At 43.7% G+C, this 26,754-nt stretch overlaps 1 protein-coding gene across 5 annotated transcripts in view; it reads right to left on the bottom strand.

The window, feature by feature from the left end:
• Nucleotides 1-26,754, bottom strand: part of znf704 (zinc finger protein 704) — a 54,554-nt gene that overhangs the window by 17,347 nt on the left and 10,453 nt on the right. For 4 of the 5 annotated variants that reach the window (XM_069195176.1, XM_069195180.1, XM_069195178.1 and 1 more), the window contains exons 2-5: nt 26,085-26,305; nt 4,905-5,008; nt 3,869-4,110; nt 477-577 (exon numbers count right to left, since the gene is read on the bottom strand). In XM_069195176.1, coding sequence (XP_069051277.1) covers nt 477-577; nt 3,869-4,110; nt 4,905-5,008; nt 26,085-26,305 — 668 coding nt within the window. The remainder of the gene's footprint in view (nt 1-476; nt 578-3,868; nt 4,111-4,904; nt 5,009-26,084; nt 26,306-26,754) is intronic. The other variant, XM_069195177.1, reaches the window with a different exon arrangement.

The following is a 26,754-nucleotide window of genomic DNA, read 5'->3' as shown; positions in this document are numbered from 1 at the left end:
AGAAGTACAGATGTTCTCTGACGAGTCGGAGTGACCCTTTTCTTAAGATGCCTTAAACAAGTCGATCACGGTGCAACACATACTAAAAACAGAAAAGTATATTGTGCTTTACGGATTCATTTTGTGGCCAACAAGTCTTGTCAATCTATATCAACTTTTTTTTAGCAGGGCTTGGTAGAAATCTTTCCACTGCAAGTCATTCAACGTGCACTTAAAGATATGGTAGATTATGATCTCCACAAGAAATGACAGCCTTCCAATTTCCAATTTCCAATCTAAGCAAACGGAGAAAGAAATACTACAAGGACAGAAAGACAACACTGAGGTTGGCCATCTTTGGTTTTTCAGTAGTTCTTAAGTAGGGAGCTAACTATCCCCCCCGCCAAGTTTGTTAGCAGAACTGTGGACAGGGAAGACTACGAAGTGCGTTAAACACTGATGTCTGAACGCTGAGCAGTGCTGGATAGCTATCTTACCCCAGATGTACAGTACGAATGTGTTTCTGAATCCCAGCTGCTGTGCTCAGAACCTTCCCACAGTTCTTCCACAAGCACTTGAACATCACCTTCATGGAGTTCTAAGGAAAACAAAAACAGGATTTTAAACCGAAGCCTCGATGCCCGAGTTTTTGGAGCTACCCACTTCTTACACCATTCTAATATTTGGATATTGTATGCATGGTCTGATCCCAAAACAAGCCTTTAAAAAGTCTCCTAATTGCAGCAGCAGAGCAGGCCTTTGCTCAGTTTGCTGTGCCATGGGACAGATATAGGGTCAGCCAACAGAAGGAATAATACAGTAGATACACATTCATATGGTGTATCACTGAAGACTAATGCTACATGTCCCTTTTGTAATCACCACAAGAGGTGAATTTATATCCTATTGATGGGATTCTCTAGTATTCGACAGAGCAGTCCAAAGTATAGGTTTTTAATACGTTCTTTTAAAGTAGTAGTAAGTATTGTCTATTTGGGAACACAGAAATACAGTAAAAGCTGCCAAGGAAGTGTTAATCTGGTTAAAGACCTAGCAGGTATGATAGATTAATCTACTCATTTCAGATGGTCTGAATTTTAAAATCACCTTGAATAACTTATTCAGGTTGGTTGAGAGATGCACTTGTTACTAATTCAGTAAAAGTCTTCAGATGTGTTGAATAATTAACTGCACACATTTACTAGAAACACTTAAATCATATAGCTGTCCCCTTCCCCGTGTATCAAATATACAGATGTAGAAAAAAGTCTAGTTTCAATCACATAAAAAAATGGTCACAATATTCTATTAAGGACATAATGGAACTAGCCTTTTTCAGAAAGCCGTGCACTGTTTTGAGCAACTATTTCAAAAGCACAAGTACAAAGTCGGTACAAACGTAAATATAATAGTTTTTTTTTCTGCTTTGCTCTTCTGCAAGTGTTAAAAAGCATGCAACTTGTCCCCTAAATAAGGGTGAGATGCTGCCAAAACTGTTTTTGGCACAGGCAGTCCTGCATACTAGAAATACTCCATTTAAATCATAACAGTCACAAAACAGATCACGTCTAATTCTTCAGACACTGAACAGTCTGATTTCTTTGGCGCTCAAGTTCACAGAATATCCATCCTGAATGACCGCATTTGGGAAACTTGAATACACAGATGTATGTACACGTACAATGCTGTGTACCAAGGAACAACAACATCACCAAACGAACCCCAACTGTCTTTTCAGCCCCGCCGTCTACAAGTATGAAGCAGAGACAAATGCAAACTACATGGAAGTGCATTTAAAACCAAGAACAGGGGGAACTTTATGCAAAGGTTGTGGAGTATAGAACAAGCTACCCAGCCATCTTGTCGAAGCTACTACTGTAACTCAGGTCCAGGAAGGAATGTTCCAAATAAATTAGCCGACTACCTACCAACCTGGCAAGATTACACAGCCTGCAGCTAATCGGAGCACCTTAGATCCAAGAAAGAAAAAACAGCCATCAGGGGCTAAACCTCGTCCACAAGTTCTTGCTTCTGCAAAGAAATGAATCTAATGAACCGCCCCCAAACCAGAAGACTGAGTGTGTGCCGAGAACCAGAGAGGTCGTAAAAGAACTATGCGGTGGTTTGAACCCTGAACACCAAAGAAAACATGGGGGCTTTCATAAGGCAATGGTGACAGTTCAGGAAGCAAGTCGTTTTTGTATGAATTATGGTCATCACCACTCTTTGCACACAAACTGTAAATAAGCTCTCGGCAATGCAAATCATCTCGAAGAACATGAATATGCATCGTCTGCATTGTTAGACAACACAGGCATCTGAACAAACACCGACAAGGCTTCCACATGACCCTCTCTTTAGGACCAGCCGGCAATTACAGGAACATGTGAGCAGAGAAGTGCCCCCTGTGTATCAGATTACCGCTAGTGTTCTGCTAAGCAGATCTGATTTTAAGATTTTTCATTTGAGACATTAAATGCATTCATTTTAATGCCTTATTTCCTGTAAGCCTCAAAAAAAGTAAAAAAAAAACCCTGAATGAATTACTTTCAGAGACAGATGACTGTAAAGGAAGATGACAACAGGAAGGCTCAGCAAGCCCGATAACTCTGCTTGCTAGATGATGATAGGCTGAAGGAAACATTTATTCATACAGATACAGCCAAGACTGGTCAGATCAGCGATGCACACGGCAAGTACAATCGACACACGTCTTTGTTCTGCTTCCTGTAGGAGAGCAGAAGTGGAAGCTCCCATCGCATTTCAGCTTGTTTCCTTTTTGTCACCAAAAATAGCCGTTTCATAATAGGCAAGATTTTTTTTATGCGACTTAAAAAAATAGCACCATACTGTAGGTACTTCACAAGAATGGTTACAAATGCAAAGAGGTCATGTGGCCAGATCAGGCCTGTTTGGTTACCAGTAGGTTTTGAGATCCTTGCTTCTGTTAACTATCGGTTTCAACATGGCTGGGTAGTTTGCTCCAGTCCACCCCACTCTCTGGCAGGAAGAGGTTCCTGTTAAGAGTACATCATCAAGAAAACAAGCCACGGTTCGGGTACTAATGTAAATCCCTTTCACACTATTTGATTACCGGTTGGGTTTTATAAAATCAGTTCTTGAAGTAGGCTACCATTGCACATTCCCACATTCCAAATACCACGCAAGACATGCAAAAACACCACACAAACAGGGGTTGATGAATTGCGAAGATGGCAGCACAGCTGAACTCCACCAGAAACAAGATGTCTAAATGGCATTAATCAGTCTTGGTCATGAAGGGAAGACGGGTTTGCTTATAGTCTTTGCGTGAGACTACGGAGATGAACACCTACAAGGAGACCGTACCCCTTAAACTTTCTAGTGCCCATAAGTGACCGTATCCTAACCTTTGCCTTCAGAGAGTGGAAGTCCATGTGGGTTCACGTCAGAAGGCACAACATTCATTAACACTTTGTAGCGAAAAGCGGATCATTTCCCAGAATAGAGCAACTGAACGCACTTGTACCTCCTGCCCCCAGCCCGGGCACGTCACTCTTCCTGTAAAAAGAAGCTCTTTTCACCTTCTCCATCTCTCCACTTTTTCCTCCTGCAGGACAGGAAGCTACAGCCGAGACAGATAGGTCTCTGTGGTTACACTGCGTAGACTATATAGAACATGAAAGCTTAAACCAGGTTTGCCGAACCTCATTATTTCAGGTTCTACCAGGTTTTCCACTAGGATTCAATAAGCTTCACCTCGAAACCTCTAGACTTTGCAACACAGCAGTTCACCTCCCTCCCCCCCCCCAAACCACCCCATAGTCGACTTTAATAAGAAATATTCCTCTTACAGAGCAAGAAAACTACCGCACTTTTAGTGGAATCCAGGTTATCCAAAGACGCTGACCTTCCTTTTCCGGGGAATGGGCTCATCAAAGAGAAGGCTGCCGGCGTCCGCCTCGTCGATCCCATCATCCGGCTGGCTGGGGACGCTGGGGACGCGGAAGGGCTTAAAGGTGTCGGCGGAGAGGGGCGGGGAGGGGGTGGAGGGGTTGGACTGGTCGCTGGGGGCACTCCAGCTCCAATAGCCACTGCTGCTGTGGCTGGAGGGCATGAATCCCCCTTCCTTCCAGGAGCCGTTGGCGCCTTCTGCGGAAATCCCCCACAGGCAAAACAAAACACAACGCCGAGCGGCTGAGGACGTGCCCGTGCGCCGTCAGGCAGCGCGCGCAAAAGGACCGAACGACCAAGTGAGACCAAGATACCACTGAATCCCTTTGGCGCACGAAACCTAAATCAATTCTCAGTCACTGTGGTTATTCCTCGCATTCTCACGCTGGTTCCATATACAGTCAGGGCAGATCATGCACCACTGGACAGCTGCAAAATGAAGATGGCAGGGGCGACACAAGAGACCGCAGACAAGGTGGAGAAGTTAGAGGTGCTTCACTGCACCTGTGGAGGACGACTTTCTGAATTAGACTTTAGCTGGGACACTGGGGATCCAAGCACCTGATACTGCAGGGTCTCTAGGTATCAAATGACATTACACTTGTCTTATATAGGAGGTAGGAGGTACTGGCCCTCGGAGGTAATACAAGGGCAACTGAAAGTGACTGGTTTCATGGTTCTTGCACCCACTTTTATGAAGGGGAAAAACTCATCAGTGCTGTATAAATGCATCAGCCAGCTTACAATTACATTTTAGATTTACACATTTAGGCAGATGAGGACTCTGGGCATTATTTTCCCACTCAACACCAAAGGGCAAAAAGCAGAGCTTACGGATGGGAAGAGTAAGGGTCACTACACTCTGAGCTTCTGTGCAAGCCACCAGTGATAAGGAGCGCTCATGTACAGCGAGTTCAACGGACTTGAGCCCAGGCAGAGCTTGGCCAACAGGACCAGACCCTGGGAGCTCCTGAACGCTGCAGTCTACTCACCACCAAGTCTGACCGGAGGACTGCGGACGAGCGGGCTGGTGGACAGGCTGGTCAGGACCATGGCGGCGGTCACTTTATCCATGTCCACCTCCTCTGCAGACTTCCTGAAATGGGGCAAAGACACACGGAGCCAGGAGTCACACCGCTGAAACCACTCCAGCGAGCAAGCACAGCCGGCAAGCAAAGCTTTTACCGCTGCTCGAAAGCTACCTGAGAGCTGTTCTGGACCCTGTGTGGGTCTGAAAGAGACGGCCACGTTTTTAAGACGGCGGGCTTGATTAGCACATGAAAAATAAACGAGAGCACAGAAAATGCAGCTGGGGAACAAGCACAACTCAAAAGACACCAACTAATATGCCGACCCGTTAATGTGCTCATCTCTCCCTATTACTGCTCTCTAAGGGTAAGGCAGTCCTGGTTCAAGGGCCACCTGCTTAGCAGCCAATTATCTAATTAACTGAATGGGCAACCAATGAGGCATATGTAGACATTCTCCTGCATTCTCCTAGGATACTAGCAGTCCGATAATTAAGAGTCCTCCTGCCACAACCTCCCCTCTTTGGAAAAAGGAAAACTAAAAACCTGCCATTAGTTTCAGTTTATATATAACTAAGAAATTATAACTAAGAAAGAGCTAGTGTATTCAGGGGATCGTGTCAAGAACATTGCTAATCTAGGTCTACAAAACTACTCCCAATATTTAAAATTGAAAACACCTTATTACACTGCCTACAGAACGTTTCAACTAACCTTGCAGAGTTTCCATGCAGAGTATTATACATCATAATTGCTAGGTACAAACAGGTAAAGTCAGAAACGAACACAGGCACAAATAACCTCGTTAACAAGAACACAGTTTCACAAAATCCTAATAATGTCCAAGTGAGTGTGGGGTTTATGACACCAAATTGATCTTTCACAAAACTGATGACTGCAACACACAGTCACAACACTTTAATGACAAGACCAAGATTTCACACACAAGACGAAAAGAATCAGAAACAAAACTAGTCAGGATCAAGGCATACTGTACAGCTGAATGTCAGATGGGAGAGAAAAGACAACCTAGATGGAGCTGACTATCTGAGTCCGTGGCTCGGAGCGCCTGGCCTCATCATCCTGTTTTTATTCCTTGTCGCTGTACCGGATCCCGTTCCGGTTTCTAACTCCGTTTTATCCTGTCTCGTTTGGATCACCTGGTTTTGGACTCCTTGGACTTGTCGCCCTGGCCACGCCCCCCGAGCACCAGTTCACCATCGTCACGCCCCCGTCTGTCAACCCCTGCTCCTCATCGTCTCCTCCCCCTTCGTCCTTTTCCACTTACTTCCGGATTATACCGTCTGCATAGGGTCCAGAACCACGCTTCGTTACAACGAGTCATTCAGGCAAGGAAAAATGAACCCTGCCAATCAGCAAGCAATTTTGAAAAAATAACACGAATGGTGTGAAGAAAAACAGGCAGCACCAGTACAGTCCCAGTGCCACAAGATCTGGAATATTATTATTAATTTATGACCGTGACCAGATACAAAGCTTCTCATAAGTGATTCAAAAGCATACAGAAAAGAATGTTTTACGCATGAAGACAGAACAGTTCAGGTGTGTTGGCTCAAAGTGGGGTTCGGCAGTCAAATCCTTTGTTTTGAGAGAGGACATGCGAACAGCTACAAATGGAAGGTGGCCATTGGGCCCAACTAGCCTCTTTGTTAGCAGCGAATTGATCCCAGGATCTCATCCAGCCACTTCTTGAAAGAAGCCAGGGCATCCGCTTGAAACACATGGCTGCTAGCAGTTCCACACTCCTACAACCCTAGGAGGTGCTAGAGTTACACATCTGTACACGGACCGAGAGACCCCAGGGGTCCTGACCTAAGCGCTGAGTACATGGTCAGGACTGTCCCAAGCCTGCGCAGTCAAATTTCACTTTAAGTTTTAAGCATTCAACACTTAAAGCCCGTCATTTTCCCAGAATTAACAACCAGCACCTCAATCAATGAGCGCCGGAGACTATGGTGTTCGTACAGTAACTTATCTTTCCAGCTGAAATCGTTTCTAGGGAAAGCCATTAAAAAGAGGCTATTCCCTCAATATCCATTAGAGTCAGGGCCTAATTTACTGCTTCTCAACAAAGAGAAATGATGTCATTATGCATTTTAAATAAATCACTCAATTACCTCATGCACTTACTAGCTCATTTGCACGGGTTGTCTAAACTGGAGAAGCAACGCTCCCTGGATACTGTAGCTGTGCTGCTGATCTCATTTTTGGTGGCAATTAGGTTGTGTGATATTGTACGCTGGAATATGATAAAGATACAGGGACCTAATGATTTTATGGCAAATCTGGGCATCACAGTCTGCATATTAATTAAATAACCTGAATCTGAAAAGCTTTAGATTGTGTGTAATTAAGATGTGATGTATGACCACAAAGTCCAAAAGCCCCAAATCGCATTTATCATTAATGTCCCTTATCAAACCAAAGTAGCGCAGGGGCAGGTTGCAATTATTAAAAGAAAGTAATTAAAATGGATTAGAAAAATTACATTAAAAGGTGCAAGACAGAGACAAAAGAGTAACAGTTACATTTTAATAGCTTGAGAATTATGATAAAAATAATCGTTGCGAGATGCGATTGCCCTGTTTAGGGTTTTGGAAAGTGGAATTTATTTCTCCTCTTTCAAAATATTATGGAGATGTATATATTTTATAAATATATGTGGATGTATATATTTTATAAAAAAGACCTAACACATATCTTCCAACACAAGCTATCAAGTTTTAAAAATATGGATGTTGTTCCTTTGTAGCTCCAGAGGGAATGTCTGCCTTGTATAGAATATGGTCCAGAATAATTTGACAATTAAAATTGGCATTTTTTAGAACTTAAGGCTTTCTTTCTAAAGATAAAATATGCATTATATTAATAGGCCTCGGCCGTTTTATTTTTGAAATGTTTTGGCCACGCCCACCTGCACAACCACCCAATCTGATCTTGGACACTCTGCAGTCACCATAGTACCTGCAGGACACGCTAACCATCTCTTCGCTGACACCACTGCAAACCTGGAGAAGTTCAGCAGGGGTCCAGTCCAGCTCTGCTTCACTGCCTGGTGAGTCCCAGTCACGGCTGGCTAGCGAGATAACTCGCTTTCACCTGTCACATTTTGACTTCAGCTTTTTAAAGGCCTGTGTCACTACCAGCACTTTCACTGTCCAAGGCCACAGTCACTGATATGAGGTTGGACTCTCTTTCACAACGGTATTACACTGAGACAAAAGCAAAGAAAGCCTTGTACTTGGTTCATTTTAATTATTTTTTGTGAAAAGGCTACAACCAACTTGTTTGCCTTCAATGCACATATACAGTATGGTATATAGTCCCATTTCTTTCGTAAAAGTTAGTTATGGTCCAAGATCAGCTGTTTGAAAAGAAGTCATTTTGCAGACATCTGTTGCCTTTAACCAACCAGATGTACCTGCGTTTAATGGTTGAACTTTGAAGACGGGTGTCTTGTGGGCAGCTGGTGAAAGGTAATACTTTGAGAAAAATGCGCCACACTCATAGGAAGTGAGTGCAATTTTTGGTGTTCCACTCTCAGCCACGTCTGAACTATAGCGCTCATTCTTTTTACACTTTTTACAAGATCATGTAGATTATTACAGGCAATCTCCAATTCACATAGGGGTTCCACACAACCTTAAACTGAAATTCAGATCAAGTTAAGAGAAGGTATCCACATGGTGCAATGTAGAATGAGAAGCCACATGCAACTTCTGAGCTTAGTCACTCATAAAAGCTCTAAAACACGGGAAAAGGGATGTATGTCACGATCGTCACCCCTCCTCTTAAGGACGCTCCAGCCCTTACCTATTCTAGTTGATAATGTGCACCTGCCTCCTGTTTTGTCTCACTATTTAAGCCTGGGGCCCACCTACCAGGAGAGGGTCCAGGAGAGACCCGATGGCACAGGCTTCATCATGGCATCCTGACCATCTGAGTCCCAGGCTCGGAGCGCCTGTCCTCGTTACCCTGGTTTAATTCCCTGTCCCTGTTCCGGATCCCTTTCCGGATTTTAACCTCGTTTGTCTCGTCTTGGACGGACCCCCCGGTTTTGGACTTCGGACTGTGCCCCGGATCTCCCCCTTGGACTGTCTGAACTTGTTTGCCTGCGCCACGCCCCCTGAGCACCGGATCACCCTCGTCACGCCCCCCTGTCAGTCAACCCATTGTATCCTGCTTTACCTTCCCCTGTTGTTCTTCTCCACTCTGGATTATACCGTCTGCACAGGGTCCTGAACTACACGTACAATGTATAAGCTATTTTTATTTGCATGCTGCAAAAAGAAGAAAATAATTATAAAAATAATAAAGTTTCTTAACAAAAGCTTTCTCTCAGGGTGAGAAGAAAATGATGCGTGAGATCGTCTGTTATGCCTGCTTTATTAAAGGCGGAAAAGGAAACTTGAGAAGGGGCTGAAAAGGAGGTAAATAAATGGAAATCTCCATCAATCAACAGGGAAAACACAATGAGATCAACTTTGGCTTTAACGCTTGCTTTTTTATTTTACATCCTGATGCTTTGGATGCACTTAAATTGTGAGTGTGGATCATTTTAAAAATGTGATTATGACAATGATCCCCTTATAAAATGAATACGCTGAGAAAAAACAAGTAGAGAGCCAAAAGAATGTCTTTGTGTAGTTCATGAAGACCGCATGGCTAACAAAACAACATTTTATCATTTTGGGGGCTTTCTTTCCTATGGAGCCCTAAGCTGCAGCAAGAACATAAACTGTATTTTGTACACAACTGTACCTAATATTTTTGATTTGTGCAAAATGTTCTGCAAAAAGAACTCAGATTTATCTACATGGAGAACACCTTTACCAGCATGTTCCCTCAATTCAGTGTAGTGTAAGCCACAGTGAGTCCTGTTCTGTGTATTAGGGGTAGAACCAAAAACCTCTTTTGTACTTGAAATGATCCCATCCTTGCATTCTAACAACCTTAAAAGAAAATGAACCTTGTCGAGAGATAAGTAAAAAAATACAATTATTTCACAGGACAAACACGCAAATGCGCACACGTACACAAGAAAAGTAAAAAATAAACTATGCGCAGTACGGTACAGTATGAAACTGCTCCTGGATGGGCAATCTCATTCTAAATCATGCATTACTAAAGGCTTTGTCCCGTCCGTCCAGTGCGAGGTTTCGTTCAGCACTCGTGCACATTTGGAGGTCAGTCAGAAGGCTTGTCCTGGTTGCTGACCCCTGAACTGTCCAGCAAGTATCTTCCCGTGTTTGGACCAGCTATCTTGCCTCATCTGAATGGGGAGAGGTTGTGTTAATAAAATCCAGGCCTCAGTTCTATTTCCCACCCACCAGACACACAAATCCACAAGTATGCTGCGATATTCTGACCTGAGAAAGCTGAACTGGAGGATTCTAAGTCCCTCTAAATTCTAAACTGGGACGTTTACAGCCTTACGAGCGCCGTCTTCAGCTGCTGTAGCACGTGCATAAAAACCATCACCTTCCATCTTTTTATTTTTTATCTCTCTGCAGCTAATCCCTTGCTAAAACCAACCATTCTTGGCAGAACAAAATATTCAAAAATAAAACCAGCACAAGACATACTTTTGCCATCTCTCCCTCTGTGTTGCTACGGGAAAAAAAAAAAAGAGTGTTTTTTTTCCCCCAAAATGGTTTGAATTAGATGAGAGCTTTTTAAGTTCATCCACATGGGACACAGACACACACACAAAAGGTAGCGGTTAGCTACCGAGGTGAGAAAGTACTACAGCGCTGCGCTTCTGGATTTCTGAATTGTCGGGTTTCACGGCTCTGTCTTTTGACGTTATGTAACAGCTGCCTTTATTCCTGGTTCCACCCTGTAAAATATCCTCCATTTTAACTTGATGCTGTGCTCGTCTGGGCAGCGCTAGCACACAGAAGATCTGGGAGTGGGGTTACTGTCGGTCACTAGCACAGCGCGGCAAAAATCACAGCACTTGGCAGTACGCCATCCCCAGAACTCAGCTCCCTCTGGTAAAGAGAGACGAAGGCTGAGAGGGGCTGGCAACCAGCCAGACAATCATTTTGCTCTAATACTTTCCTCGACAGTCCTGTTTACTTTCTAATCCCGAGGACAGACAGAATAGCGCGCCCACCAGCCCAGTCCAATTTGCTTCAGTACGGCGTGTAGCACGCTGGACATCGGCGCAGGAAGCGCCGGAAAGTCGCGCTCAACAGAAAGGAAAACAATTCGATTTGTCATCACCCATCATTTTTCTATTTTACACCCTCGCATTTTGGATTCACTAAGATTTGGCCAGGACACCAGGGTAACACCCCTACTCTTTTCGTTCAAAACCTGTGAGCTTCTGCCTCCTGATGATAATCAGAGATACCCAACAAGCTGAGGTCTCCCTGGCTGAGACTTCGGGTTAAGAAGGCTCCACGCCCGAAACGTTGTGTTTCTTTTCTTCTCTTTTCAGCATGGAATAACCCTTTACTTGTGCCTTCATAGGCCTTACTTGTTAGGCTCAATTCAGTTACAAAGTCTCTGAGCTACCAGGGAAGCTCCTTGTATAAACCTAGCAAACTGTTCGCTGATCATTTGAGAACAGACAACTGAGGGAAAACAGACTGACAACTGTTAGTTGCATACAGCCAGTTTACAGAATGAACTCTGTATATCTCATTTTAACTACAGAGGTCAGGCATTTACACTACTCATGTAAACCCTAAGACAGGGAAAACAATCCAATTAGCAAGGAAAAAGTAAAGCTAAAATCTTTATCAAAGCTTTGTGAAAAGGTAAATCCTTCAGTTTCTACTAAGCAGATTGTGGACATAAAGTGTACATTTTATACATAGTGACTTCAGTCATTTGCAACGGACTTTAAATTCCAGCTTCACTTCAAGTAATATTAGCTGCTGTATGCTGGTTAATTTTTAGATGTATTTGTTATTTTCTAGAACTCTTTAGAACTCTCTAGAACTGAGAATTCTATAAATAAGTTAATTTATCATTTGATCAGCGTTTAAAATAATCAGCAACGTATTTTCATCTTTTCTAACTCGGCAGTAAATGCAATATGAGATTCACTGTTACCTGAAGAATGATTTCCTTCCTGTTGCTTCGAGCTGCGAGCGCCTCACATTATTTTAATAAATAACTGCAAGAAGAGTCACAGGACAACTGAAAAGCTGTGAAATCAAGCAACTCTACTTAATTTGACAGTGTGAACAACCGGCAGACTAATCCAGATCTGGAATGACAGATGCCAGATCGGGCCCTCTGTGAACGAACATAATTTGAAGATGAGCAGTAAGCAGCGTGGAGTCTTTCGCCAAACGAGAAGTGTTATCACAACAAGAGGGCGGGAAGTGGCAGGCAGGTCTGTGTGAGCTTTGAAATTCACCAAGAGATGAAAAAAAAAAAACAATCCAGGTGCTGCAGTCTGCTGACGCAATGTCAAGACAAAACTGAAAAAAAAAAACACGGGAGAAAATGAAGATGGTTGCTGTGCGATGAAGAATGTTACCATGACTATAAAAAGAAAAAGACCAGGGGGGCAGTTATAGATAATGTATATGTTCCTAAATTCCTCCAGAATTTGTTCAAAGATGTGGTAAAATGTAAAAAGTACCAGCTTGCAGTAACACTGATCACCCTCAGGAAGTAACAATAGCTTAAACAGATATCACTATCCATATCACTACAATCCCACAATCACCAGTCAGCTAGGGTACAGACCGTACTGTGAGCTTTCTAGATTTTTTCTGATCAAACTCCGACTCAAACATGTGTATAGATTACCCGACAGTGCTTCAGAGATTAGATTTCACATCACCCATAAGTGTAAAGACATCTTTTTCCAATTACCAGTTTTACACAAAGCGTGTTCGCACACAGTTGAACCCCAGTGTCTTATGTCTGCCCCCAGCTAAAGGCTGATGGCCCAGTGTGAGTGTATGAAGTACTGTATCTCATCTGAATCTAGTGGGTTTCCACCAGCACAAGCAGTTTGGAATCCTTCTTAAGGGTGAGACATTGTGTGACCTCATGTGAGCAGACCATTCAAACACGTGGGGAAGAGGTCTAAGGTACAGCAGCAAGAGTTAACAGTTCATGTTATTATTCTTGAACATTATACGGATAACTGAACACAGCTGCCCACAACTACTATATTTATATGTGGTTCTGTGCCTTGCTCCCATGTGGACGAAGAGGCTTTGTGTGACATTAAGACATCTGTGCTTGCCGGCATGACCTGCATAGTGATACAGTGTCTGAGGTTCAAAGCCGTGCCATCTGCTGTCATCACTTCATTACTTTCAGTTCGACATGCTTCACCATCCAGAGTTGGAAATATTGGTCTTTGACCAATAACTTGCATCCTTCAGCTACCCAACCTCCAGCAACAGCTGGGCACACCACACAGAAACAAGAACCGTCTTAGGTTCTGCACAAAAATGACTCAGACCTTTGGTGCTTTCAAATTGGGAATTTCTAGCTTCCAGGCACGAGAGCACATTCAGGGAAATCAAGGGTCCCTCACACCTTCAAAATTAAAAATATAGAGCACTTTCATAGAATATCTTGCAATGTTTGTAGTGGTGTGGTGAGTTTTTTGGTAGTTTTACTATGGTGTGTCATGCTCTGCCATTCCTGTTTTATGGTGTGTTTGCCTCTCACTTTGCGGTACGCCTCTTAAATGCAGAACCCTGCACTTGTGTGCATTAAAAACCAATTAACAGGAGAACATTTTTTAATTTTAATTTGCTGCTTCTTCAGTGCTTAGCAATCCTCCTAATTTTGTACAGTATCATCTAAATTTGACTAGTTTACTAATGATACCAGAATCTTGTCATTTATACTGTATTTGATATGAATTAGGTAAAGCAGTGGTCCTAGTACAGATCCCTGTGGTACTCCACTAATTACTTCACTGCAACTGGAACATTCAGGATTTACCTGTACTCTCTGTTTTCTATTTATGAATGAATTCTTAATCCAAACACACGCTTCCCTGAACGAATCTAAAGAGTTCTCAAAGCAAGCTCCTTCCAGCACATAACCAGTGCAGCGGATGTCAAAGGATTCAATGCAAGGATCCAATGACGAGCCTCTATAAAGGGTACGTGACAAACATAAAATTAGATATTTTATGTCTTTTCCATTTACACCTTAAGATGGAGAGGAGCTCCCAAAGCGATGGACCCCTCACTTTGCAAAAACCTCCTGAATAATTGAGAGGGAAGGGGAAGATTCTTGCTTCTGCCTCTGCAAGTCATCAAATATCATTTAAGCTCTTCACCCAGTGACATTTATGTGGCTTAAATGGGCTCCCAGTGCCTAGAACCTCTCCCAGCAGCTGCAGTGAAGAGGGCTGGGCGCAGAGAACACTCACAGAGCTGAAGATCCTGGGGCGATAACGGCCGACCAGACACACTGGGAGGCCTGTCTGCGGCCCTCCTGGGCACAGTTTAGAGAGATAAGACAGAAGAATCAAGGCTTTGAATTGCACTAATTGCCATACACCGCCCTGCATCTGTAGCCTAGAAGTATTATTACTGAGGAGATACTATCTTACAACATTTTTTGGAAAAACAAAACATCTGCCTCGTGATTAACATGGCTTTTCTTTGCCATCTTCCAGCGCTCTTTAAGGAGGAAACAGTTACTTGTTCAGGGATATTAGTAAAACAGGGATTAGCCTGAAAAGAAAATGTCCTGTAATCCTCAGCCGCAGAAGCATATATTTCTATTATTTCTATAATAGAACTTTACATAAATAGAATTTCTAAGGTATTTCTATTTTGTACTATGCTGTATTTTGGATTTCTGCTTCTGAGCAGCCAGTGCCTGCACTATGATCTTAGTATTATATGCCTGATACGAAGGTCACTTAAAATCTGATCAATCTCTGTGCAAAAGTCCTGAGACCCTGGAATGCAACCAAAAACAAATTTGTGCAATTTTCACTGACAGTTAATATCAGAGAGTACATGTTATCTGATCTGTAGTAAGCGAGAAATAAATACTAAAATGCATTGGTTTTGCTCAGTTATCCTGACTTTTCCCGGAAAATAATGTGCAAACTCCACACACAGGGCAAGATCAGGTCAGATCAGACCCAAGAGCCAAGAGCCGTCAGACACAAAACCAATCCCATCATCCCACGCAACTGTTGATCAGTTTAGATTTGTTAACCCACTTAAAAGTGAATCCTGAAAAATCCCTATTCTTCCGTTCAAAAAATTTTCTTTCAACTAAAAAAAACAAAACATTTCATCATGGTTTCTTGGAACCCCTGCTGTCAGCCAACGGAGATAGACCATCTCAGAACAATAGCACATACCTAGAAAATTCTGCGCTACGATTGATGTACCACAACCTTTTTATCATGTAAATCGGGCTGGGTAGCCGCGCACTGTACAATCCCTGAATAATGTCTCTGTCAGTAAGGGAGGCGACCAGGAAAATATGCGAAAAGCAAGACAAAGAGACAAAACAAGCCTCTCTCCTCGTGGACCCCTCTGCTAAGACTGGGGGGGGGGATTAATTTATTGTTACAACCTGCTGGAGGTTACGGAACAGCGCTCTTCCAGGATTCCCATGAGAGGGGCTGGAGCACACAGGCTGCCTTCTCAATAATATTTATCACCGCGGAGCCCCGGCCCACCGCGCTGATTAATTCAGCCCGCCGCCCGCAATTAACCGTGTGCGCCTGGGACGAGGCGGTGAAAGACAGCCGGACTGCGGCCGTGGCAGAGATCGGCGGGCGCAGCTCCGATGAGCTCATCTCCCCGCACTGAGATTCACCATGAGCTCATTTCTCCCGCATCCCTCCACGACTCGCGTCTCCGGTTACCGGCCCCCTCCCTCCGCAGTGGGATCGATGCGGTGTAATGCGATTTAAAAGACTGCCATTAGGGACGATTCTTTCCCCTTGTCCTGGGTGGGTTTTAGTCCTGAAAGGCTGGCACAGAGGAGGGAGTTAGGTTTGTGTAATAGAATTACAGAAGCATCCACAAACAGTGCTGCAGCCCCAAATCCGTGGACTTCATATTGTTTAGATTCTGCTACAGCAACTAGCGTCAAGCAAACGGAGGGATTTGTGTTCGAAAGGACCCAAAGCACAGCACCTACCCCACAGCCCCCCGGAGGCTAGTTTTAACCAGTTCTCCTGTTTCTTGTGGTTAGGTTCAGAAGCTTAGCAAAGGAGCTTTTTTTCCCCCCATTTCCTCCTTCACCATACGTATACAGTGTGTGCCTCTTTAAATAGCTACCTGCTCTGATCCTGGGGATCTTAAATTGGTTTTGTTTAAGCACAATATGTTCAATGAACTAATGCTGGGCTCAGTGGAACGCAACCACAAAGACCTCAAGGGCTGCATTTGAGAGAACCCACACTAGTAAGACTCAAAACATAAGACTCAAAAAGCAGACATTATTGATTGCTGTCCAGCCTGAAGCTTGACAAGAAAAAGAAAGTTGAGGAATCGACCGTGGCATGAACTCATCTGCTCTTCTGTGTTACTTGTGAAGACAAAAAGTGTTCTGAAAGAATAACAGAACACACAGGATAAAGATGTTGTATTAGGTGGATTCAGACTTGCAGGAATCCTAAAGAAACAAGAAGATGAGAGCATGCTCAGGAATCTCCTTATCCTTCCAGAGCGGAGGTGAATGTAAACGTTACCAGCTGCAGTTGTTTTATTCACTGGTGACTGTGAGCCAGCTGTCATTCCAGTGCTACTGTGTCTGCTCATGTCAAGGGTTTAAAGCAAATACACAACCGACAAGCGGCTCTGTAAAAACGATTACACTTGTCAGGCTTTCATTTTGGCAGAACATTATTCCAGCTACTGTTGACTCGCAACTGGCAGCCCACTGAAGTTCAGCAGGTGAGCCTGGTCAGTACCTGGATGGGAGACGTCCTGGGAAAGCTGAGGTTGCTGACTGGAAGAGGTGTTAGTGGGGCCAGTAGGGGGCGCTCACCCTGCAGTCTATATGGGTCCTAACGCCCCAGTATAGTGACGGGGACACTATACTGTAAAACAGGCACCGTCCTTCGGATGAGACGTAAAACCGAGGTTCTGACTCTCTGTGGTCAATAAAAATCCCAGGGTGTTTCTCAAAAAGAGTAGGGGTGTAACCCCGGTGTCCTGGCCAAATTTCCCATTGGCCTTTACCACTCATGGCCTCCTAATTATTCCCATCTCTGAACTGGCATCATCACTCTGTTCTCCTCCCCACTGAGAGCTGGTGTGTGGGGAGAGTACTGGAGCATCATCCAGGTGGGGCTGCACACTGGTGGTGGTGGAGGGGATCCCCATTACCTGTAAAGCGCTTTTCTGGACACTCCACTCAAAGCTCTATATAAGTATGAGGAATTATCATTATGGGCTTGCCCATGTACTTGTACCGTATATAAAACGCCAAAAAATTGGGAAGGAAAATCCTGAGCATACCGCAATCAGCTCTTGACAATCTAAAATCTGAAGAAATCCATTCCATGTTTCCAGGATTTCGGACAGTCTGAACCTCTGCTTGTGACCGTCTTCCACTTTCCTCTGTGTAAAGCAGGGCAAGGGAGGACTCATCCCTGTGCCATTTTCCTGTGAATGATCGCTCTCCACATCTAGTGTCATCCCTCACAACAACAGTTTTCAATGTTGATGGCCCCGTTTACTCTTTTTATTTCAGTTGAGGGGTCAGATTTGGTTGCTTTCTTCAGTCCCCTTTACCCTGGTGAGAGAGCCTCACGTCAAGGGCCGGTAACCTTCGACAGCTCGGAACATTCTCCACGCTGAACTGCAACGAGGGGCATGGAAATTAAACTGGAATGATCAGAACACCTCTCGTACGGAGAGCTGAATTAGCACGTGTCGCCAGTTTAATTGTCATCAGCATGACAGAAATTACATAATTTACACCTCTAACCACCAAAGATCAAATTGATGAGTGTAATTAGGAAAGAACAAAATGTCATATGAATCACTATAATGGGAACTGCTTCACTGCAAGGTCACAGTAGGTCTCATTTATACAGGTTTGACACTAAAGTACAGTTTTCAGTAGGCAAAAATCACTTTTCTTTGAAAACGTCAAGGAAGGATTAACTCTTCCATTGGATGGGGTGGGCATGTCAGGTGACATCTGTATTCATGCATCACAAGTGCTGTTTTTTAGCGGTGTTTATCTTGCAATTTCCGCAACACAAAAACACACATTCAGCACACGGCAGATTGATGGGCAGATTTATGACTCCACATGTTAAAAAATGGGATATCGGCTACGACATCTCAGGCTCCACTTCACAAATCACGACATTTCTCCACACAATCTAATAAAGGGAAGGGCGACAGTTCACACAAGCAGTGCTTTAAGGTCTTCCACAAGAACAGAAAATAAACAAGCTTAACGGCTTAAAAAATGGCCTCATTTGTTCAATTCATCCACCTACTTTCAGTTAGTCTCAAAGCTCAGAGTGCTGTGTGCCAGAGTTCAAACCAGCACATACAGGACACAAGGCAGGACTCCCTGGGTAGACACCAGCCCATCACAGGACACACACATACAGTATGGAGGGCCAGCCATTAGGAAAGGCCTGGTAACACCCCAAGTCCTTGGAGCTGTGGGAAGACCTAAAAGAGACCCATATCATGAGGTGGAAACTTACAGACCCCACACAGACGTCTTCACAGGCCAGAGTCGAACCTAGGACACAAGAGTGATGAGGTCGCAGTGTTAAATTTTATGCCGCCAAAACGATCACAGATGGGAAGAATGCCTCATATCAACTTCTTATGCAGGTGTAGAGACTGAATTGCTTAGGTCAGCACCATTTTCGTCCTGGGAAAAGAAAAGCGCATCCCGAAATCAAATAAAGATGGCAAAAACCATCAAGAGCAACGAATACAAAAAGAGCTTTAACAACGTCGGCTCGCTCCTGGACAGAAAGGAAACGTGTGCTTTCTGTTAAACATTTTTAGCAGCGCTCAGACAAGCCAATCAGATACACATTTCAAAACATTCCAATCAGCTAAAGTTCAAGGAAGCCAGTTCATGACTACATCCAATCTGATAACTAAGAGCAGGACTCTGAGAGGACCGAAAACTATAATAAAAGTTACTGTGGGTTAGCTGGAAGCCATCCAACTCAGCAGATTTCAGTACTCTGCCGAGACGAGGGCTTTTCTGATGTTAATCAAACAGTTGTAAACTCGCAGCTCCAACGTTTGCTGAAAAGCATTGTTTTCTTTGGCAATAATGGGCTGCCCCCCTAAAAAAACACTGTTCTCGGGCTCCACAAACTAATTTCAGATTTGGGCCTTCGAGTCTCAACTGATCCGAGAGCGACCATTTGACCTGTACGGTAAAACAGACCAATAGAAAGCAAGGAACCAAGTCCAAGTAAAGTTCTGTCCGATCCAGCAGACTTTTTCTTTTAGGTTTCAGTCATGGTCACCCTGTTCTTGTGTATAGTTCCACTCTGAACCCATTTAACTTCCTCTGCTTGCAATCAAGTCGCCAGAGGTCACCTGTCACCCTTCAAGAGATCTGAGGAAATCAGAGGTAGTCAGAAGACTCCTGACTAGCTTTTATTACAATTAGACAAAAACATTGGAACCCTTCAAAAGCAAATGACAGTTCAAAAGCCTTAAAACAAAAAGACTAATCAGTCCCAAGAGGACAACAAGGAATACTATTATTCCTGTATATGAAGTAGATATTTTGGTTTTGAACTTTGAGATATTTGAACTTACAGGATCCTAACACTCTGGAAATTGCACTCGGTTCTGTTGTCCTAATGTTTAAAAATACACAGATAGACGTACGGATGTTTTAATACTGCAGCAAAGAGCCGATTTGCAAAGATTATTGACATTTCCGGAGCTGGGGGAATTTGTGTAGCCGACACACCCCTTCACCCTGAGGTGTCCTGTGGATGACCACAGCGAGAATAGATCCAAACCTTGGCAGAAGATCTGAAAAGAAAGTCTTGGGGACCAGAGAAACTGGGAAAGTGCACTTCCATGGCTATACAGTAACCTACCACAGTTCTTTACAGACTGTCAGAAACATAAGAAGCTTAAAACCGTATGAAGACCCCTGAAGGCGTCTTGGAGGAAATGGACTAGAGACCATGTGACAGTGGTCCATCACAGCACTGACCCCCCAGAAATGCTGGTTCCCACTTATACTGCTGCTGCAACTGGGCTAGAGTTGGGCTACCTCCTCAATGGTATAACTGCAGAATCAGGTTGAATCCACAAAAGCCCACTCCGGTCCAAGGCCCCACTCTGTTTTGTACTGACCAAGAGAATCAGCACCCCAATATATAACCCTCTCTGGATTAATCAGGCCATGAGGCCAGAGTATCACTGAAATAGCTAGAAAACTAGAGATGGGTGGCTCTGTGGGTGAAGAATAAAAATTTGGAGAATGAGAAAAACCTTTTCCGATCTGGATGCAAAGAACATGGCAACAGATGTATACAAATTATTCGCATAATTTGGTCAGAAGATACCTTTATCTAAAGCGACTAGGAGGTGTAGCAACAACTACTGCTACAGTGCTGCATACAATACTGTATTGTCTCAAGCAACGGATAGAGCACTAGATAGTTGTCTACCTTGTGCAAGAGATTTGTGCCAGAAACACTATCATTTGGCTACAGTGCACAAAGTGCACCCAAAATACACGTACAGGCCGGAAAAACCTCACAAGGTGCAAGACTCTCACCAAAGAATGAAGCATAAAAATAAAAAAAGACATGGTGTTTTTTGTGTGTGTAATGAGATAAAAAAACATGGAATTTCCTGATGAATAATAACTCCCCCAGATAACATAATAAAGATTGAGTGTGTAATCTTCACAGTGTGCAGTCTGTCCCCCACTGCGGAGAAACAGAAAACAATGTGGTATAAGCACATTCACATATAACTGGATTTTTAAAGAGATGCAAAGACAAAGACGATACTTTCTATGGATTTTGAGACCGCTCCAAACATCTACAGTGTGAAGCACAATGCCATTCACCCCTGAAAAAAAACAGAAGAAATACAGTCTGCACCTTGGAGATTTCTGTCACGCCCTCTGCAGCCAGAGGGCGCTCCTTCTCTGTCCTGTCCCTAGTTTCCTGCCTGCTGTCCTTCCGGTCCCTCTCTTTCCCTTGGGCTATAGATTTCCGTGTCTTGCACTCTGTCGGGGCTCAGCATTGACGTTCGGTTGTCCTGAGACCCACCTAGCACCAGGGCGCCCCACGTCCGCTCCCTGAGGGCACAGGTTTCTATACGGCATTCCCGAACTCTTTGCACAAACGAGCCCGGGCCTTTTTCCCCGTCTCGCCGCTACGCATATGGGTCTTTTTCCGCTCTCCTGCTCCCCACGGTTAGTCCCTTTGGACGTCCGTGACAATTTCAGACATTCAGCAGCCTCACCTTCTCGTAACAAAGCCCTTGTGCCCTCATTTCTGAAGCACACAGCCTTCTGCAATGATTTATCTCAGGGATTCCCCCAGAAATGCCGAAAGGATGACTGCAGTCAAAAGTTGACGGTTCTTGCCTTGCGAGATCTCAAATAATGCAACTATGACCCCATTTGAGTTTACCCTATAAAAAAGAGCAGAGTGCTTTCCTACAGGCAAGTGTTAATTCTGCAACATTACAGCTCTAGTGGCCCGAAATACCAACTGCCTGGTCAAGAAATTAACTACAGCAACAAGAAAAGACAACAAGGAGAAACACAGTAATGGGAAGTTCATGGTGTACTTACAGTCAAAAGATGATCTAGCATCTGTACTGTAACTTCTCATACAGCAATAAAAAAAAGTATTATAATACAAATAGAACACAGCGGGTGACTCTTCTTCTCCACTCTACGTTTGTAAATTCATCAGAAGAACTGAGAACGAAAAGGGTTTCTTGAGTTTCTCGTTCCGGCACATACTGTAGCTTTGCAGGCTTGGTGGTTTAAGATGCATTACTGAAGTGCTTGCATGCTCTGCAGCGCAAATACGTTTGTGCACCTCTGTAATATACACAGCTGGTGTGGTTTCATACAATTATTCAGATCTTTAAGGGGCTGTACTACCACAGCATGCTGTAAAAGAGCACTGTTAAACCTCAGTCTGCCACGTCTCCAAAGTTTCATTTCACATCTGTACTAAAATACTTGAACGTGTTGCAACAACTTGACAACAACGGCATGCTTGCAATTTCTTCCAGGTCTTGTGATGTTCAGTTCTAGATACTGTACAAAAAAGTGAATAGTGTACCAAACTGGCTGGGAGTGACTGTGTTAGTTCATGTGCTTGGATGACAGCTGTGCCACTTGACCTTGACTATTTTGTTCGGCTCTGGGCCAATGGAGTCGTTAGCAACATGAGACAGAAACAGAAAACAAACACCAGAGTGCTTTTTGATTCTTCAGAGTAGTGTTTAGAGGGTTATTAATTCTGTTTATATAATCGACACATTATGCATGACTTTCGCTACAACATTGTGAGAAATATGAGCAGTGGTGCTACTGGGTAGCCACAGGCACATAGAAAATGAGCTTCTGAAAGTCACTCTGAAGTAAACACACTAAGATACCTCAACACAAAGACATACAGTAGCCAAGTGTCTTTTATACTTTTGTGAACAAACAAAACATAATAAGCAAATAATTCTCCAGCTGCTGTCACTTATCTGTCTGCTAATGCGCGTGGTTTTTATTCTCCTCAGCTATAAAAAAAGTGTCAGGTCATTTTAAATTCAGCTTAACATGCTAAACGTGCCTGCTGCTTAAATAGCTCAGCCTTAATAAAAGGCTGATGAATTACCCCTTAACAGCATCTGGTTTGCTTCCTGAAGAAAACCAACATTATCCTGTAGGCACAGAAAATAATTCCAAAGATAAAGAAACACAAGGATTTCTACGATAATGTATGTGTCACATATGCCATACATTGTCAATAAGGGACCGAATTGGCCCGGAGACAAAGCAAGACATTTCAAGACGTCATCAACTATTCATAGAAACGGGTATTTAATATCACACAAAGGCAAGAACTGTCCTCCAATTTAGTTGCATGGAAGAAATAGGTACCTTTCTATAACCTCCAGGGCTTAACCTGGAAGAAAGCAGTAGAAAACAGTAGATTTAACAGTAGATTTAACGGTTATTCCAATAATTGATCAATTAACGTTAACAGGTAGAATAAAAACCAAAGCATGACGCCTCTCTCAAGGTCTCTACCAGCCCACACCTGCCTCGTGGTATTGCACGCACAAACACCTCGCTCCCTGCTCCTGTATTAGAAATGCTGTGCCAACTGAACTGTGTGGCTCCGGCTGTTCACCAGATCGGTTATATCCAGGACTGCGCTCTCCTCTAAAAACGAAAACACCCGAAACAGTATGCTGCCGCATCCCGAGAAGAAAAATCCGGAAAAAAGGTTATAAAAACAAACCGTATCAGGTTTTACTTCATGCTTACAGATCTTATTTTGTACCTCGAAGGAACCAACTCAGGATATCAGTTTCAACAACAGCACAGTTCACTCCAGGATCCACCCTCCTCCCTGCTAAAGACGTGCCTTCTGTTCTCAGTCATTACATGCATTTTACTGTATTTTCTACTTGTGTCTTCTGGTTCATGTTTCACTTGACCTGGAACAAGTCAACTGGGTTGACCTTCTCAATACACATGATCTATTATATATTGATTCAACCGATCTATTTTCATTCAGAAAAAAATGGCCTTTTGCCCTTTTTAAAGATAATTTTACATACTCTTTTCCACGAAACAATGCTGAGGTACTTGCTGCACCCATGTCATGAGTGGCTTAAACAACACACTCATCAACAACACGGGGAGCCTTGCATTACAGGGTGCAACACCACAAGGTTCGTGCTTATACATCCAGCACCACAATCTGAATATTTCTTTTGTGTTATATGCAGAAAGACTGTATCAAAATAGTGATTTTGTTCATCAACAGTGATGAAATCTGTTGACAGATGTATTAAATCAGCCTTAGTCCTTTTTCTATTAAAAAAAATTCCTAGACTACCAGGCATGAAAGGGAGTTTGTGGTGTGAGACATCACCTCTTTTCAGGGACTGGAAGGGACTTCATTCTGACTCACGCCTACAAGCAAATCTGTACTGTGGCAACAGCCAGCAATAACACACATTCACACAATAACACTGTAGCTCTTAATCGCAGGACATCTCAGTATGCACTTTGCTGCACCAAGCTGCAAAGTATTTGTAAGAGCAGCTCTTTTCTGGCGGTTCACTCAGGCGCAGCAGACTGAAGAAACCGATCTGTGCGTGATTCTGCACACAGCAGTTTACTGCTCACAGTTCTCTTCTTGGGTCACGTGTTTTTTAATCACACACACTGTTTTCATAGCTCAACACATGTGGTTGAAAGCAAATACCTTCAAAGACATTCAGTCAAATACAGAAGTGTCTGTATTTAGACACTGGCAATCTGGAAATCGCTGTGGTCCACAGTAGCGTGTGGGGGGGCAGGTGTGTGTCTACCAGAATGAAAATATATAACAAGATGAGCAATACTGGAACAACAACGGCTGTCTGAATTGACAACAATAAAGCAATGAAATACTTTCATTACAGAGCACTGAAAATGTTTAGGTGGCCAGAATGGGGATGTAATCCGATTCTTGGACAACAGAATTTTTTACATTCCTCAGGCAGTTTTGGAAAAATCACTTCCTAATCCCGAGCAATAGAATTTGTGGCTTCCGTTTCGTTGCACACAAAAATATTTCCCCGCTGTTCTTAAACTCTAAATCGGATTTTGTTTATGTTGTTCTCTGTGCAAGTAATCTTGAGTTATTGCACTGTTATCAACTGCTATGCTGTCCCATTTGTTATGTGACATGTTTTATTAGCACATACGTTTTGCACGTATGGATTACATTACTTCAGCTAATCATAATTTTATTTTGTGAGAGCTTTTCAAGAAACTCAAAGCGCTGTGCAACTGCACTCATGTTATACTCCAGCTAAAAGGAAGAGTAAAGAAAAAAGAAAAGCTCAGCCAATTAACTGAGTAATAGGTCTTTAAGTGACTTTTAAAAACGACACAGTTGCTGAGTCTCCAATACATGCGAGTTCTCTCTTCTTGGGGAGAGTAAGTAGGCCTGAATCTGCAGATTGGATTATTTTCAGGCAAATTAGTATTTAAGAGAGCCTGGTGCTGGCTAGCCCATTCACTGTCTCACATTTACGCAGGAGAAACTGAACTTTCATTCTCACCTCCAGTTTCTACCCTGGCAAAAACCCGTGTAAAGCCCAAAGCCAACGCACCTTACAGGAGACGGCAATGAACTGAACCTCAGCTACACAAACCAGAAGGACTATTCTAACACCAATTACGTTTGTCTAAAAAGAAAAATAAGATCTTATCAAACACGTTTTCTTTGTAACAGCATTACAAAAGTATAATAAACGATATCATTATGATCTTTTAATAAGGTTCATGACTTTGGGCTTGCCATGGCAAACGGCAAATTTGTCGATAAAGTTTTGCACCAAGGACTCAAGGATATAAAAAAAAATTGATTTTGTTTTTTTATTTTTGCAAAACCATGTACTGCTGTTAAGGAGTCCGCAACCTGCTGGAATGCCAAAGCCCAGCACCTGAACTGCACGCAGACATCCTGTTACAGCGCTGCCCAGACAAACACAGACAAACAACAGGCAAAAAACCCTCTCTCATTAGAAAACCCCGACAGGACAGCTCAGTCGGGCGGCAAGGGGACAAGAGCACTGTCCCATTCTACTCATGCCGGCGAGACGTGCGAGTGTCCTTGCACGGCCGCTTCTGCTCACACCGACTGCATGAGAATTGGGAGCTCCGCGCTGGTTTGCAAGTTTAACAGCGTGAGGGGTAGAAAAACAAAAAAAGAAGAAGGAAAAAAAAAACCCTGACACTGCCTGCTTGTTTTCCTCGGGCTGCGGTAAGCGAGGACAGCGTCCGCAATTAACAGCCGGAGGTTTCAGCTTATTCGGTTCTGCCTCATTAACGCCCATCACTGATGCGGCGAAGGGGCTGTAATTTTTCAGGATACAGTTTATGCCCATTTTGTTAAACGGGGGGGCCGTCGTGTTTTTTTTCCGGGGCGCTCTTACCCACCTGGCCCGCGGGACGTCGATGCTCGATGACACCACCTTGCGCTTTTGCTCCAGGAGGGAGACCGAGCGCGGGTGGTCTTTCTCCGGGTCCGGGGCTCGGCTCGTCTTCGGCCCGTCGGGGTTCGGGAAGTCCTCCTGCCGCTCCGGGGACGCCGGCTCGGCTTCCCTGCTCCGCTGGTCCTGCTGCGGGCCGGCGGGAGCGATCTCCCGACCGTTGCAGGTCTGTCCAAAAAAAAAAACGACAACGGCAAAACTGAACACAAGGCCTCCCAGCGCAGTCCAGCTGCAACTGGGAGAAAAACGTTGCTTTAATGTATTTCAGCTGCACGATCCAATTATCTCCAAAGAACGTTTGACTGAGACTGACTGAATGACTTTAATTGTTTAATTTCACTGCATAAACAGAAGAGCCTGACCATCTAGTACCCCAAGGAAAAATATGAATTCATAAATGTACCCCCAATTAATCAGCTTTAATTCCTACTGGAAGTCAAAAGCTTTGTTCTCAACAGGAACTCCAGTCTCGGGGAACCCCTCCAGTCTTCTGTTTTTGTTGCAAACCTCTGACTACTTGATTCCTATTCTCAGATTCAGGTTAAAGTTGCTTTGAGTTTTTTTAAAATGTGTCATTTGGATTTGTAGCTGGCGGTAACCCTACTGTACAGTATATC

This window comes from Lepisosteus oculatus, chromosome 10 (assembly GCF_040954835.1).
Source record: "Lepisosteus oculatus isolate fLepOcu1 chromosome 10, fLepOcu1.hap2, whole genome shotgun sequence".
Lineage (NCBI taxonomy): Eukaryota > Metazoa > Chordata > Actinopteri > Semionotiformes > Lepisosteidae > Lepisosteus > Lepisosteus oculatus.
The sequence above is the reverse complement of the archived record's forward strand: the minus strand, read 5'-3'. Positions and strand labels throughout refer to the sequence as shown.